At 37.8% G+C, this 14,330-nt stretch overlaps 1 protein-coding gene across 4 annotated transcripts in view; it reads right to left on the reverse strand.

The window, feature by feature from the left end:
- The window catches only part of FGGY (FGGY carbohydrate kinase domain containing), a 178,245-nt gene that overhangs the window by 51,051 nt on the left and 112,864 nt on the right, over nt 1–14,330 (reverse strand). For 2 of the 4 annotated variants that reach the window (XM_087719587.1, XM_087719590.1), the window contains 4 exons: nt 13,603–13,750; nt 12,051–12,125; nt 4,257–4,377; nt 1,691–1,785 (listed from right to left, as the gene is read on the reverse strand). In XM_087719587.1, the coding sequence (XP_087575713.1) occupies nt 1,691–1,785; nt 4,257–4,377; nt 12,051–12,125; nt 13,603–13,750 (439 nt within the window). The remainder of the gene's footprint in view (nt 1–1,690; nt 1,786–4,256; nt 4,378–12,050; nt 12,126–13,602; nt 13,751–14,330) is intronic. The other 2 variants (XM_087719588.1, XM_087719589.1) reach the window with 2 other exon arrangements.

A 14,330-nucleotide genomic window follows, 5' to 3' on the forward strand; every position in this document is an offset into this window, starting at 1 on the left:
TTCTGTCTCTATTGAGTGTCTTTCCTCTCTTCCCAAGGAGGCATTCTAAAGCTGAACCATACCAGATGTTATGTCCTACCATAACATAACTTTGGTGCTTTTGCTAGGAGAAGCTAGCTGGCTGAAGAATAAGTTAAAGGCAGAAGGATTGGAGATAAAATTTCCTCATTTCTTCATTGGGTGGCAGTGTTACTATTCCCAACCCCACTCTGCAAAGCAGAAAGAGCAGATGAACTTTGAAATCACATTAAAGGTAGAATAATTAAGTCCACCAAAAATATCCCTCTGAAACATATACAGCCATTCAGTCATTTGGTAACAGAAGCTTAATGAAATGACCATGTCTTCTGTAAAATGGAGTTTAATTCACCAGGGAATCCTTACTTCACATTTTTGCTTATTTAATGATTTATTAGATGTTATATCTTTTATCTAGGTACTCCATCTTTAAAAAAATCACTCAATTAATGAAATAATTTCATCTATGAACAATTTTTTAAAAAAGCCTGAAGAACCATAAAATACTTTTAAAAACAAATATTATATTAGTGTCACTTAAATAGGATGAGATGAATTCTAGCAAATAGTATTTGCTTTTTTTTAGTAATAGAAAAATGGAAATATTATACTGGAGACTTGAACAGAATAAACGGCTTTTATTTATTATTGCCTTCTGTTTATCCACTGTCCCACAATTATTCCTTAGAAATCAAGCTGGTAAAGCAATTATAATTGCACCACAACAAACAAACAAATCTCTGCTATGAGTTATTAAAATATTCATCTCTGTGTTCAGTGGGACTTCTTCCTAAGTAAGTGAGGGTCAGACCATTGTCAAAGCAGAAGAAATGTGGTGGTATTCATGAAGCAAATGTAATAGACTATGGGAAATAGTTCTTAATATATAATGTTCTACAAACAAAATTCCTTTTTGTCAGAAGAATAATCCAGAGGAAAAACAATTTAGGAGTCTACCACAGAGAATAAGCACAAACAGAGTATAAGCACAAATTGATTATTAATCATTAATACACTAAAACAACTATAAATCTCCAGGAAATAGATTTTTTTTTAAAATCCACAGAAAGACTAGGATAGTTATTTTCCATTAGTCTATATACTGAGGAACAGAATCTTTTGTACTACCTCTATAAAAATGCTGAACTCAACAAAAAGAATACATTTACTCGCTTCAGTGGTATCAGAATTCTTTGTATTATCATGCCTGGTTGTTACTATTGCCACTTCTGTTTCAACAGCAAATTTAATTGATTTCTCTTTTTGATTGTGACCAATCAACATAATTTAGTACACTGCATGTTCACTCAGTGATATGTGTCAACACTTCATAAATTAGAATGTCTACTAATTTCCCAGTGCAGAATTCAGTATTTGCTAACGATGCCTCAAAACTCTAGCATTAAAAATAAATTTAATTCCAATTCCATGCTGAATTTCTCTGTCTTGAATGACTAGGCCATATTATACAGCACTTGTGTGCTCCGTGTCCTTACTTAACCTTAATCAACCAACCAACCCATAAACAGAAAATTTGGCTAAGAACACTGGCTTTTGCAGTGATCAAAACCTTCATTTTCTCCCCTCCTAAATTATAACGTGCCTGAGGTGGAACAGAGCAAAACAGAGTTCAAGTTGTTGTATTCAACATGAACCTTCTGTGATTACATACCTGTAGGGAAGCAAAGTCTTTAGAAGCACAGACTCCAAGAATAGCAGCACCCATTAGCACAGACTCCACTTCTTGGGCTAGAACAACAGGCATGCCTGAGCAAAGACAACAGATCAGTTAAAGGGCCTGAGGTATGAAGCATGTAAGAAACACCTCTCCCTGAAGTATTAAACAGTTGCTTGTTTTAAAGGCTGATGTGGCTTTTTGGTATGATCTTCTTGGTGTCCCCTAAGCATTAAATGCAAGCCAAATTCAATGTGGAATCAGTCAAGGACAGCATTAAGAAACCTGTAGTGATAAATACTATCTCAGGATGCATAGATTAAATTAGTAGGTTTTCCGTGGTTAAAAAATATTTTGACAAAATACAATTGTTTAAACTTGTGGAGGAACTAAGTTATAAATTGACTTTATAGCTGTCATGCTTTAAATGTATTTTTTAATTTACTTGGTGCTTATGTTTTACATCATTTTAAGTGCCTTCAAACAATGAATGAATTCATCTTGCCCTCTAAACAATATGAAACTTAGGCTTTTAAATGGTCTATGAAATTATCTATTGGTAGCCCGTATAATTGGCTAATGGGTACTTGAATTTAACAGTAATATATTCAGTATTTCCCTGTCTTTTCCTAGAAGAATAGGGGATTGATAAAGGAATGTTAACTATTTTATCAGATAGATTTTAATGAGGGCAAGAAAACCAAGAGCATTTTAGTCAGATGAACTCTGACATCCTATGTCAATCACAGTTCCTACAATCAGGAAAAATTCCTAAGTTGCAGAAAGGCCTCTTTGTCCAACGTTCTGCTTGGCTATTAGATACAGTCAAAGGACCCCAGTTTAAAATTTAATCAGAATTATCTATTAATAGATCTTTAATTTTAGACATCAGAAAGGAGTTCTTGGTTCCAAAGCTATTTGAATTAGATAAGGAAAAAGGTGCACGCTTGATAAAATCACATTGGACAAATAGAAAAGACTGCTGTGGCAACAGCCTGTTGTGCATATCTAGCCCAGGTCAAGACCTTATCATTTGGTTCACTTTTTCTGCTTTCAAGAAATGTAATTACTTAATGCTGATTTTGATCTCAATTCCTGGTTTGATGTTGAAGAGATGCAAATCTAAAAGCAAAATACCCAGAGCTCAAGCTTTAGACTTGATCTAAACCATATTGGTTCCTCTGAAGAAAAAAAGGGCCCATATGGTTCGTGGTTTGCTTTTAATCCCAACCTTTTAGAACTGTAGAAATACATTTTCCACAGGTGAAATATGTATTCTTTTTAACCACAAGATATATCCAAAAATACTCATGCATAAATGACAAGTTAGGTGAATTAGGATCTCCTCTAATAGACGGGTAATTTGCTATAAATGTGATTGACATTTTAACCAGAAAAATGAATCTCCTGACATCTTCTTCCAATTTAAAATGTGCCAATATTATGTATCTTTAGTATTTGAGAAATGGCAAATGCTAGCACACCACGGGATATTATGAATTACTTTGAATCAATAGACATATTAAATCCTACAACACATGGTTTACATGGTTGAGTTACTTGAAAAATTAAAATTATTCATTTACTTTCAACCAGTAATTGAGAAATAATTAATCAGAAAATACAACTGTTATTTCTAGACAGCATCAGAAATATTATTTCACAATACTATGAACCATTTCAATTAGTGTATTTACTTATTTTTATATAGGAACATTGGAATTTGTTTTTGATTTGAATCAGACTAATTCATCAATTTCAGCACAGTTTATAATGATTGCCATGCCTCTCAGAACAATTTAAAAGGATAAATCCTTATAAAATGTAGGCTTTACTATTGTATTTTGGCTCTTCTCAGATTTTTTAAGAGTCAAATGCCCCTTTTTTCACTGAAAATTTTTGATCCATCCTACTTGCATCTAGCTGTGGTTCAGCTTAATGATTTTAACTTTTCCAGTGAAACACTGAGATACTATTAATATTAACCAGGAAAGGTAAAATGTAGAATGGTAGAATCCCAATCTACAGGTACTCCTTGACTTATGATCACAATTGAGCCCCAAATTTCTGTTGCTAAGTAGGACAGTTCTTAAGCGAGCTTTGCTCCATTTTATGACCATTCTTGCCGCAGTTGTTAAATGAGTCACTGCAGTTGTCAAGTTAATTACAGGGTTGTTAAATGAATCTGGCTTCCCCATTGACTTTGCTTGTCAGACAGTCATAAAAGGTGATCACATGATTCCGGGACACTGCAACCATCATAAATATATGTCAGTTGCCAAGCATCTAAATTCTGATTAGATCACCATCGGGATGCTGTAGCAGTCATAACTGCGAAAAACATAAGTCACTTTTTTCAATGCCATTGTAACTTCGAACAGGCACCAAACAAATGGTTATAAATCAAGGGTCTATCTGTATTGGAAAGATTAAGATATGACTTGTTTGCTGATTATTGTTATGAATGTGTGCATAATATTCACCCTGCAATTTCTTCAGCCAAGGAACAGGAATGCTAGACTCAGTTTAGTGCTCATTTCTTTTGCTGTATTCTGAAACTTACCAACGATGTCGGCATGCATTTGGACAAAGAGAGGGTTCTTGCTCAGACCACCACACATAAAGAGAGTGTTGATATGATGCCCTGCGACTTGCATTGTTTCTACAATATGTCTGGTTCCCAACTTAAATCCAACAGAACATAAAGAAATATCAACAAAAAGTGCTACAGATAAAATGGTTCTTCGAAAAGTTGAAAAGCCATTGTTATTTCCACTGATGAGAAAGAAGAGTTTTTAAAAAGCTGAGATCAACAGTGACTATAATGTTGCATTTCTAAGTTTTCTGCTTTTGACATTGAATTGTCCATCTACACCTTCAGATTAATTGTAAGACAGACATTGGCTTATAAGAAAAACATACACAGAAGTATATCCTCTTCCTCATTCACGAATAGTTGAAGAAATGCAGGAATTAACATTGTTTAACATAATAGAAATCATATTTTTATCTCTGTTTTATAACCATGTTAATATGTTTTTGTTTAGAAATCAATTTAGTTATAATAGCTCAGATCAAGAGCACATTTTTCAACTCTAATCTTTAACTTACCTTCTGAAAAAGTAAAATAAAATTAAAACAATAAAAATAAACATTTAAATGGGTTTACAGGATTTTTTTTTGCATTTCCAGCTTATGCAGAGAAACCCTTTGAACACTAACTGTGTATTTAAAATTGGTTTTTGGATTTCAACCGAAAGAAAATAAAAAACCTCAAAAGTAACATTATTGCCAAATCTACCCTTTGCCAAACACATAATGCTAAAGAATTCCCTCAGCATTTAACACTGAACATCTTCTGAAGCATGGCCAAAATTCATTGTAAGATTTACAATGTACTGCAAATGCTTGTACAGACTTCGCCAGCATATTTAAGAAAAGCAGAGTTAAGCTTCAATTGTTTATTTAATCCTGATTAAGTTTCACGGGAATTTTGATTTAAGATAGGCATTTCTGGCAAACTCTTAACATTAGGAAGGGCATCTAATGAAAGGCACAATGCAATTAATGACACACAATATGTTAATTACTATATTAGATGTGGATGATGGGAAATATAATCCAATTCTTCTGGAGATCATCAGACTGAGGAAAACTATCCTATACCCATTACTTTCATTACTAAAGGACAAGTATTCACTTTTAAAAATTGTGTCTTGCTTTGAGATTGTGAATATTTCATTCTTAACTACTGCAATTTTACCACTTGAGAGCACTGTGGATATTGTTCACAATTCCTACAACCCATATTTATCTAGATATCTGAAACATTAATTGAAGTTAATATTTATAATATCTCCACCTTTTCCCCATCTCAAACCTAGTTATTCTGTTTTTCTTCTCTGCAGTATGACACCATTAAAATTATCCTTAATTATCCACTAAATTTGCCTGAACAAGGTGACAACAAAGTTTAAGGTGAAACTAAATCATTTTTTCAGTTAACATCAATGTAATTAATATAGATTCATTATTTTATACATTACTACAGGTAGTCCTCGACTTACAATCACAATTGAGCCCAACATTTCTGTTGTTAAGTGAGACATTTGTAAGTGACTTTATAAACTTTGCCACAGTTGTTAAGTGAATCACTACAGTTGTTGAATTAGTTACACAGCTGTTAAGTGAACCTGGCTTCTACATTGACTTTGCTTGTCAGAAGGTCTCAATAGGGGATCACATGACTCCAGGACACTGCAACTGTCATAAATATGAGTTAGTTGCCAAGCATCTGAATTTTGATCACATGATCATGGGAATGCTACAATGGTTGTAAATGTGAAAAACAGTTATAAGCAACTTTTTTTCAGTCCTGTAACTGAACAAACTGTTGTAAGTCGAAGACTACCTGTATAAGGAAAACTATGCAGACTAAGAGATATGCAAATGTCACTTTCCTGCAAAATCCCTTACTAGAAAGAAAACAGATGAGCTTTTAGAGTAAGTGATATTTAATACATGTGAACAACATGCGGTCTGAGGTTGTATACAGTTGTAAGTTAATATAGTGTGACTGTAATATTTTAATTACTATAAAATAATGATTAATTTCCAAAAATGCCCTTAATCATTAAAAGTAATATTTTCTGAATTTTACAGAAAATAGCAGGCCCTGATCCATCAATTTTCTTTATTGTTTTACAATAACTGCTCCAGGACTAAGTACCAGATCAGTATATCAGTGAGTTATAACCTCCCCCATATCCATTATTGTGTGTTACATTATTGTTGTGACTCAGCAGCAGTCTTCTGTGAGTCTTTTCGGGATGCAAGATTAATTATGCAGCTGGGGCTTGTTAGGGGCATATTCTGGGGATAAAAGGATGGATGGTGCCACGCCCTAGTTGCAGGAGTCAACGTTCCTTGGTTCATTCAACATTGATTGATCATCAGTCGTGGTTTATGTAAGATACACTTGGAAAAGTGCTTTGTTTTCTGTAACCCTAATTCAAGAAGACACTTGGAGAAGTGCATTGCTTGTAAGAGTTTTTGTTTTGTATTCTGTTATCTAGACAGAGATTTTATTTATGTTATTTTTGGGCTCGCAGCCAGTTTGAGCCGAGAACTGATAGAGAGAGTTCCTTTTAAGTTGTTTGCCTGTCGTCTGTTTAACGAGCGGTGAAGGGGAGACAGAACAGATTGACTCCTGCCTGACAAGCCTTCATTTCTGTAATTATGGAGCAGTTGATGGCTGAAAATAGACAAATGGCACAACAAATCGCAATGTTGTCAGACCAAATTACGCAGTTGCAGAGAGCTGTAAGACCTCCCCAGCCAAGGAAGAAGTGCCCAGTAGCCATGCCAGATAAATATGATGGGAGTCTGGCCATGTTTGCCGTGTTTCTGGGACAATGCCAGCTGTTCCTGAGTTTGAGAGCGGAGGACTTTCCCACTGACCGGACGAAGGTGGGATTCATTATCAGTTTGCTCTCAGGCACAGCTGCCCGTTGGGCTACCCCCTTGTTAGTTCAGCAGAGCCCTTTGCTGGATGACTTCCAGGGCTTTTGCCAGTATTTCAAACGGATGTTTGAAGATCCTATCAAGGGGGAAACATCTGCTAGAAGTCTAAAGTCACTGCAGCAGGGGAGAGGTTCATTGCAGGACTATGTGACTGAATTCAGGCTGCGTAGCCAGGATTCCACGTGGAATGAACCAGCTCTAATGGACACGTTCCAGGATGGCTTGTCTGAGGCCTTGCAGGATGAACTGGCGAGGGTGGACAGGCCACCGATGTTCGACTCGTTGGTCCACCTGTGCCTCCGGATAGATGCCCGGCTGCAGAGGCGAAGCCTCGCCGTGTATTCCAGGAGACCACCAGCATGCCGGTTCAGCAAGGGACTGCAGTGGACTGGGAGGAGCCCATGGAGTTGGGTGCTGTCAGACCTCGAGTGTCACGGACAGAGATGGGCAGACGACGTGCTGAGGGATTGTGCTTCTACTGTGGGGATCTTGGACACCTGGCAGGGAGCGGCCCCAAGAAGAGCAGAAGCGTCACGTGGACTGCAGCCGTCCCTCAGCAACGCACTATCATGTCGGACAACCAGCACGTTGGTGCAGCCGTGATACCCCGTTCGCACAAGATAGCGTACATTCAGGGTGTGTGGAGTCCCAGGGCGGAGGCCCTGCCGAGTAGAGAACTCTGACCCTGCGAACTCGCTTCCACCTTGGACTGTTCTACCCGTTGCATCCTGCGCTGCCGTTTGTCATCTAGTGAGCATGCAGTCTCTGATACGGGATGCACAGTGGGATGACAACTGGGTGGAGTGACAAAAGGTGGAAGTGGGGCCGGCGTCCCCATGGACTTTGGAAGGAGATCTTTTGAAGTGTCGGGGCTGGCTCTATTTTCCCGCAGGGCACATCCGTCGACGGGTGCTCACACAGATTCATTGCGCATCTGCGTCAAGACATTGGGGGTTTGTTCGGACGTTGCGCCTGGCCTCCCATCAATTTTGGTGGCCCCATCTGAAAAATGACGTCCGGAGGTGCGTGAAGTCATGTGCCCAGTGTCATTGGGCCAGGTCTACAAGGAGAACTCCGCCGAGATTCCAGCCTTTGTCAACTCCGGTCCCAGCACTGGACTTTGTCTCTAAGTTCCCAGTGGGGTACCAGTGTCTTGGACCGTGTTCTGGGGAGGCCGTCACCAACCCTTCTGGGCCGCACCCCGATCATCGAAACCGGGGGAAGGGCTCTGCGGGAGGGGATTGTGTGGTGGCTCGGCCAAAGCTGGTAGAGGTGCCATCAATCTCCGACAGTAGGGGGGCTGGTGGGTCGGCCTTGCAGAGGGTGGAGGACCCTGGACAGGGTGTTAAGGCTTGGCCGAAGCTGGTAGAGGTGCCATCAACCTCCGACGGTAGGGGGGATGGAGGGTCGGCCTTGTAGAGGGTGGAGGACCCTGGACAGGGTGTTAAGGCTCGGCTGAAGCTGGTAGAGGTGCCATCAACCTCCAACGGTAGGGGGGCTGGTGGGTCGGCCTTGCGGGGTGTGGATGACCCTGGACGAGGTGTCGATGCCATGAAGGGCGGAAGGAAACATGGTGGCCACCGGGTACCTAAGGAGTTCCGATTCAAGGGGGCTATGCCTCCAGAGGTTTGGGATTCATGAAAAAGGCACCAAGGGAAATGGGTGCGGGTCATCTTGTGGACACGTCATTCCAACCGCATCCAGACCATCGGAACCCGGGGAAAGGGCCCTGCAGTGGGGGATAGTGTTGTGACTCAGCAGCAGTCTTCTGTGAGTCTTTTCGGGATGCAAGATTAATTATGCAGCTGGGGCTCATTAGGGGCATATTCTGGGGATAAAAGGACAGATGGTGCCATGCCCTAGTTGCAGGAGTCAACGTTCCTTGGTTCGTTCAACATTGATTGATCATCAGTCGTGGTTTATGTAAGATACACTTGGAAAAGTGCTTTGTTTTCTGTAACCCTGATTCAAGAAGACACTTGGAGAAGTGCATTGCTTGTAAGAGTTTTTGTTTTGTATTCTGTTATCTAGTCAGAGACTTTATTTATGTTATTTTTGGGCTCTCAGCCAGTTTGAGCCGAGAATTGGTAAAGAGAGTTCCTTTTAAGTTGTTTGCCGGTCGTCTGTTTAACGAGCGAGAAGGGGGGACAGAACACATTATATATGCAGTACCTCTGTAAAAATAACACAGGAGGGACCAGCGATTTTAATTTTAAAGCACAATAGAATCTAGCATAAAGAAACACTTGAATAATAATAGATGGATTTCCCAGGATACCCAACTGAGAAATTTCTATCTCATTAGCATAAAATAATACCACAGTGCTTGTTTGGCAAAGAAGTATTTTAGTCTTTCACAAGATAATATTAGTAGTTCTCATTTTCTGAAAAATGATTTGCAATTTTTGTTTAAATCAAAAAGATTGGCATGAAAGTATACCACTGTTGTACTATCAAAGAACAGTATTAATAAGATTAGCAAATATACATTCTAACTATATAAAATTAAACCTGTTTGTGTCCAGGGAAATGTTAAAACTGGGCAAATGGATTTCAAGAAATTGGTCTTTTGCTAAATAGAGTAATATTGTGGAACTCTCTAGCAAAGAACAGAAACTACTTGCCTATGATAAACAAAAGCTCCATAGCAGATTTTATAGAGATCTGTATCTATAGGTTGTATCAATTATAAATGTCCACATATGAGGAAGATGAAGCAAATGACGTCACATGGTGTTGTGACTAATGACAACTACAAAATTCATGATATGACTTGGAATAGACTATATAAGAGCAACAGTGGAAAGTACTACATTATATTGTTGAGACAGGAATTTCGGGAAGAGAGAACATTATTTAGAAGGTGGAATATTACATAAGTTTAAGATTGTGATCACAGGGCTTGTTTAATTGTTTAATTATTTGATTTGATTTCTATAGCCGCCCATCTCAGCAAATGACTCTGGATGGCTTGCAATTCAAAACATATACTACAATTAACATTTTAAAACAATAAAATAGTAATAATAATCAGTAAAATAGTAAAAACATTAAAATGTCTAATTCAAAGTGCATACATAAGCAAGATATCTGGCCTTTAATAATATAACCAGGAGGTGGGGTCCTTGGCACATGTAGTACCCCAGGCTTGGGAGCACCAAGTCAGATCTTTTAAAGCTTTATGGAATGCTAACGGGGTTGGCCTCTTTGAAGAGATGATGTTCCACAGAGCAGAAAAAGCTTGTCTTCTACTGCCTGTCAGTTGACGTTTTTTGACTGACGAGATCTGCAGCATGTCCAACTGATCTAATTGGATGGGTAGAAACTCTTGGAAAAAGGCGATCTCTCAGTTTCCTAGCCATGTAGGGCTTTACCAGCACCTTGAATTGCATCTAGAAATGGTAATCAGCTCATCACATAGGAATGGTATTCCATGTGCCATATATTACGCACCTGTTATGACCCACATGGCTGCATTCAGCACCAATTGAAGTTTCTGAATGGTCTTCAAGGACAGCCCAATGGAGAGTATGATACAGTAATCTAATCTGGTGGTTAAAATGTTGTGAATTACTGTGAGCAGGGCCTCCTGGTCCAGGTATGGGCACAATTGGCACACACCCCAAAAGTGTGCAAAGAACCTCCTAGATATGGCTGCTGCCTGCTCTTTGAGCAGGAGTCATGAGTCCAGAAGGCCCACCCAGACTGTGCACCAGGTCTGTTTGGGGCAGTGCCACTCCATCCAAAACCAAAGATGGAAATCCTTGTATCTGGAGTATCCAAATATCCACAGCCACTCCATTTTGCTAGAGTTGAGTCAGAATCCATTTCATCCCATCCAATCCCCATAAGACATTCATGGCATTATAAAACGGGGCTTTTTTTTTTTTTTGAAACAAACTTTATTTTGAACTGGGTCCAAATTAGTGTAGTTTGATTTTTCAGCAAAAAGCCAATAGCCAGAAATCTATAGTCTATCTAATCCTTGCCATGCACCATATCCTGGAATGTCTTTTTTTTTAAAGTTATTTAGAAATATTATGTATAACGAATATTAGGAAAGTATTGGGAGATCACAGGATCAGCTACCACTCTACTCCACAAGGAAAAGGAAAATCTAATTAATTACTACCTGCTAATAGTATGTGCCTTCACCATTCCCTTTCCTCTTGCCATTTGTTGAATGGGAAAATAAAATGGCCCCTGAAATTACCTCAGCTGTAAAAACTGAACTACTCATATGCAACAGTATCTTGAAAAGTACCGCAAGTGAAATAGGTCTCTTGTCTTTTTATCTCCTAAATTCTTGGCCTGAGGTACAAAAATCTGCTTTTCAGATGTACCAGAAGGCTGTCTCCTACAAATTAATGTACAATAATCAATAATACCAGTAGTCCACACCACTGTTTGTGACATAAGCAAATAATCACTGCATTCCATATCTCTCAAATCAAATGAAATTTTCCCTGTTGAACAGGACAATTTATACGGGATTAACCACAAGGAAGACAGATTGGAGAGGAGACAACATAAATACAAATGTAAGCTCATTTCAAATTTCTCTTCTTTTTGTACTTCCCTCTTTAAAAAATTCAGTTGCCACATATTGATGCCACCATTTGCAGCCACAACAAAAAGAACAAAAGCCACAACGCAAGGGAAAAAAACCCTCAATGCTATTGTATTGTTAATATTAAGCCTTAGATAAATTGTTTCAGTTTCTCCACTCGCAAACAGTCGTAAGAATTTCAACAATCATTTGCTGTAAAAAAAAATTATGACCCCAAGAAAAGAAAGGTTCCCTCAAATCTTAGGGAAAATGTACTCAACTTACCGCAATGGCTTGAACTGTAGCTAGATAAATAAGAGCAAGATCATCAATACTTTGAGACAGTGTCAGTCCCACTACCTGAAGAGAACAAGAACATGTGTTTTTGTATTTACTAATTTCTTTTCCAAGAGAAGATTCTAATAAATTGTATCACAGAAGTAATTTATGGATTTCATTATCACATTGCCTGGTAATAATCTCTATCTTGAATTGCTTGGATTGGATAAATGTAAAAATACAGATCCTTAAAAATGCATTCTTCTTGAGGATTTATTGTTACTTCCAAGTTGGGAAAATAATGCTTCCGAATGCCAGTTGTGAGGCGACAACACAGATACTGGGTAAATAAACTTGCCTTTTTTGTGAATGGGAACTGAAAACTGAGACAGATATAAATTTAATGTGTTTTGAAGGAAATCAGTTAGCATTTCTCTTTGCTTATTTTGTTGCAGTTTAACTTCAAGCACTATGCATTTTCCTATGAAAGCAGTATAAACATAAATCAAAGTCAGCAGTTATCCCAAAAACAAAAGAGTTATTGTCATCTAAAAATCTAAAAAGCATGCCATCTTTAGGTTTTAATATGTGGACCATGAGGTTGAATTCAGTGACTAACAAGTGAACATCACTTTTTTGCTATGTTTTGAGTACTGGAGAGTAAGTACAACAAAAATATTTGAAAATTCATGTACCCTACCTTTACCTTTACCAAATATGGGCCTTATGAGCCACAAATATAGCATTCAACTTTGATGCAGAAAATATTTTTTGTGGAAAGTAGAACATAGAATAAAATAGACTAGGAGGGCTGGAAGGGACCTTGGAGACTTCTAGTCCAACCCCCTGCTTGAGAAGAAGACCATATACCATTCTAGACAAATGGTTGTCCAATCTCCAGAAGTTAGGCATTTGTGAAATGCTTGTAAATGGAAATGCTTGAGTACAGAAAGAAAATGGCAGATGAGGTTTGAATCCATATATTAGTAAGAAATACAGTGGTTCAACAGTTTTATACTGAAATTCATGTTTTTTACCAGGATGAAATTCTCTCTCTTTGTCTAAATCTTCATATGCTCAATAAAGTTTTTCCAATGTTTCACATAGACTTACTATATATACTTCCCACCCTATGTAGTTTCACAAAACAGCCTCTTGTCTCTGTAGACATATCATATTCTTCTATGTCTTTAACTGCATTTTTGCTGTTATATTCAGTAGCAATTATACTTTGTAATTTGCTGCTTATCAAACCTCTGCAAACTTTAGGTAATTCTATAAAATCATATAAGACTGCAAAATTAAATAATAGCAACAAAAGTTTTATATGTATACGTAAAAACATATATTAATGATAATGGAATTACATATAACTTTTGTTTTGTTTTGCTTTTTCATCTTTTTCAATTTGGATGTCAACAATCATTTCGGGAAGACCATTCTGTAGAATTTTCAAATAAAAATGCTAAAAATATTAAAATAAAAATGCTAATTTCATGGTCTTATTTTATACAATTATTCCATATTCACCCTTTTACAACAACTGATTGTTTCTTACCATGCCCTTTAGAGTCAAATCTGCAAGGGGAGATCGGTTGCCATGGAAATCTGGCCAAACATGTAAATCAACAGTGAGCAAACCCACAGGCAAAGATTTCTTAATCAGATCCAGGTGACCATTCAAGTATGTATATACACTTTGAGCTCTGCAAGAAAAACAAGTTAAAAAGGGGGGAGTGAACTGAACTGGGGGAGAAAGGTTATTCTCTGAACATATTGCATGATTTGGACTCCTAATAAGAGATACACAAATTAGGAAAGCCTTGCAATATGAAACTGTAAAGGAATGAAGAAAGAGAATAAGAAAATAAAACTGCACTATAATGCTAAACACAGTTGGCTGTCACCAAGTCTTGTTCAGAATTAGATTCTCAAATTGCAAAAGGTTAACTGAGTCTTAATGACATTTTATATTGATATATATTCAGTAACTATTCTATTAGAAGTTTAAGGACTGCTATCTTTGGGTCCTGAGCTTGTCTTTTGGGGTATTGGCTATTCCTGCCAGCTTAGTGTCATCTGCAAACTTGATGAGTTCCCCTTCTATATCCTCATCTAAGTCGTTTATGACTATATTGAAGAGTACTGGGCCTAAGAAGAATCTTGTGGTACTCCAATGCTTCCCTCCTTCCATGTAGATTGTAGTATCATTAAGGACTACTCATTGAGTACAGTTTGTCAGCCAATTACAAATCCATCTCCTGGTGATGCTGTCTATATCACATT

The sequence above is a fragment of the Thamnophis sirtalis genome, unplaced genomic scaffold (assembly GCF_051295495.1).
Source record: "Thamnophis sirtalis isolate CommonGarterSnake01/CBP01778 unplaced genomic scaffold, rThaSir2_p1.2 scaffold_7, whole genome shotgun sequence".
NCBI lineage: Eukaryota > Metazoa > Chordata > Lepidosauria > Squamata > Natricidae > Thamnophis > Thamnophis sirtalis.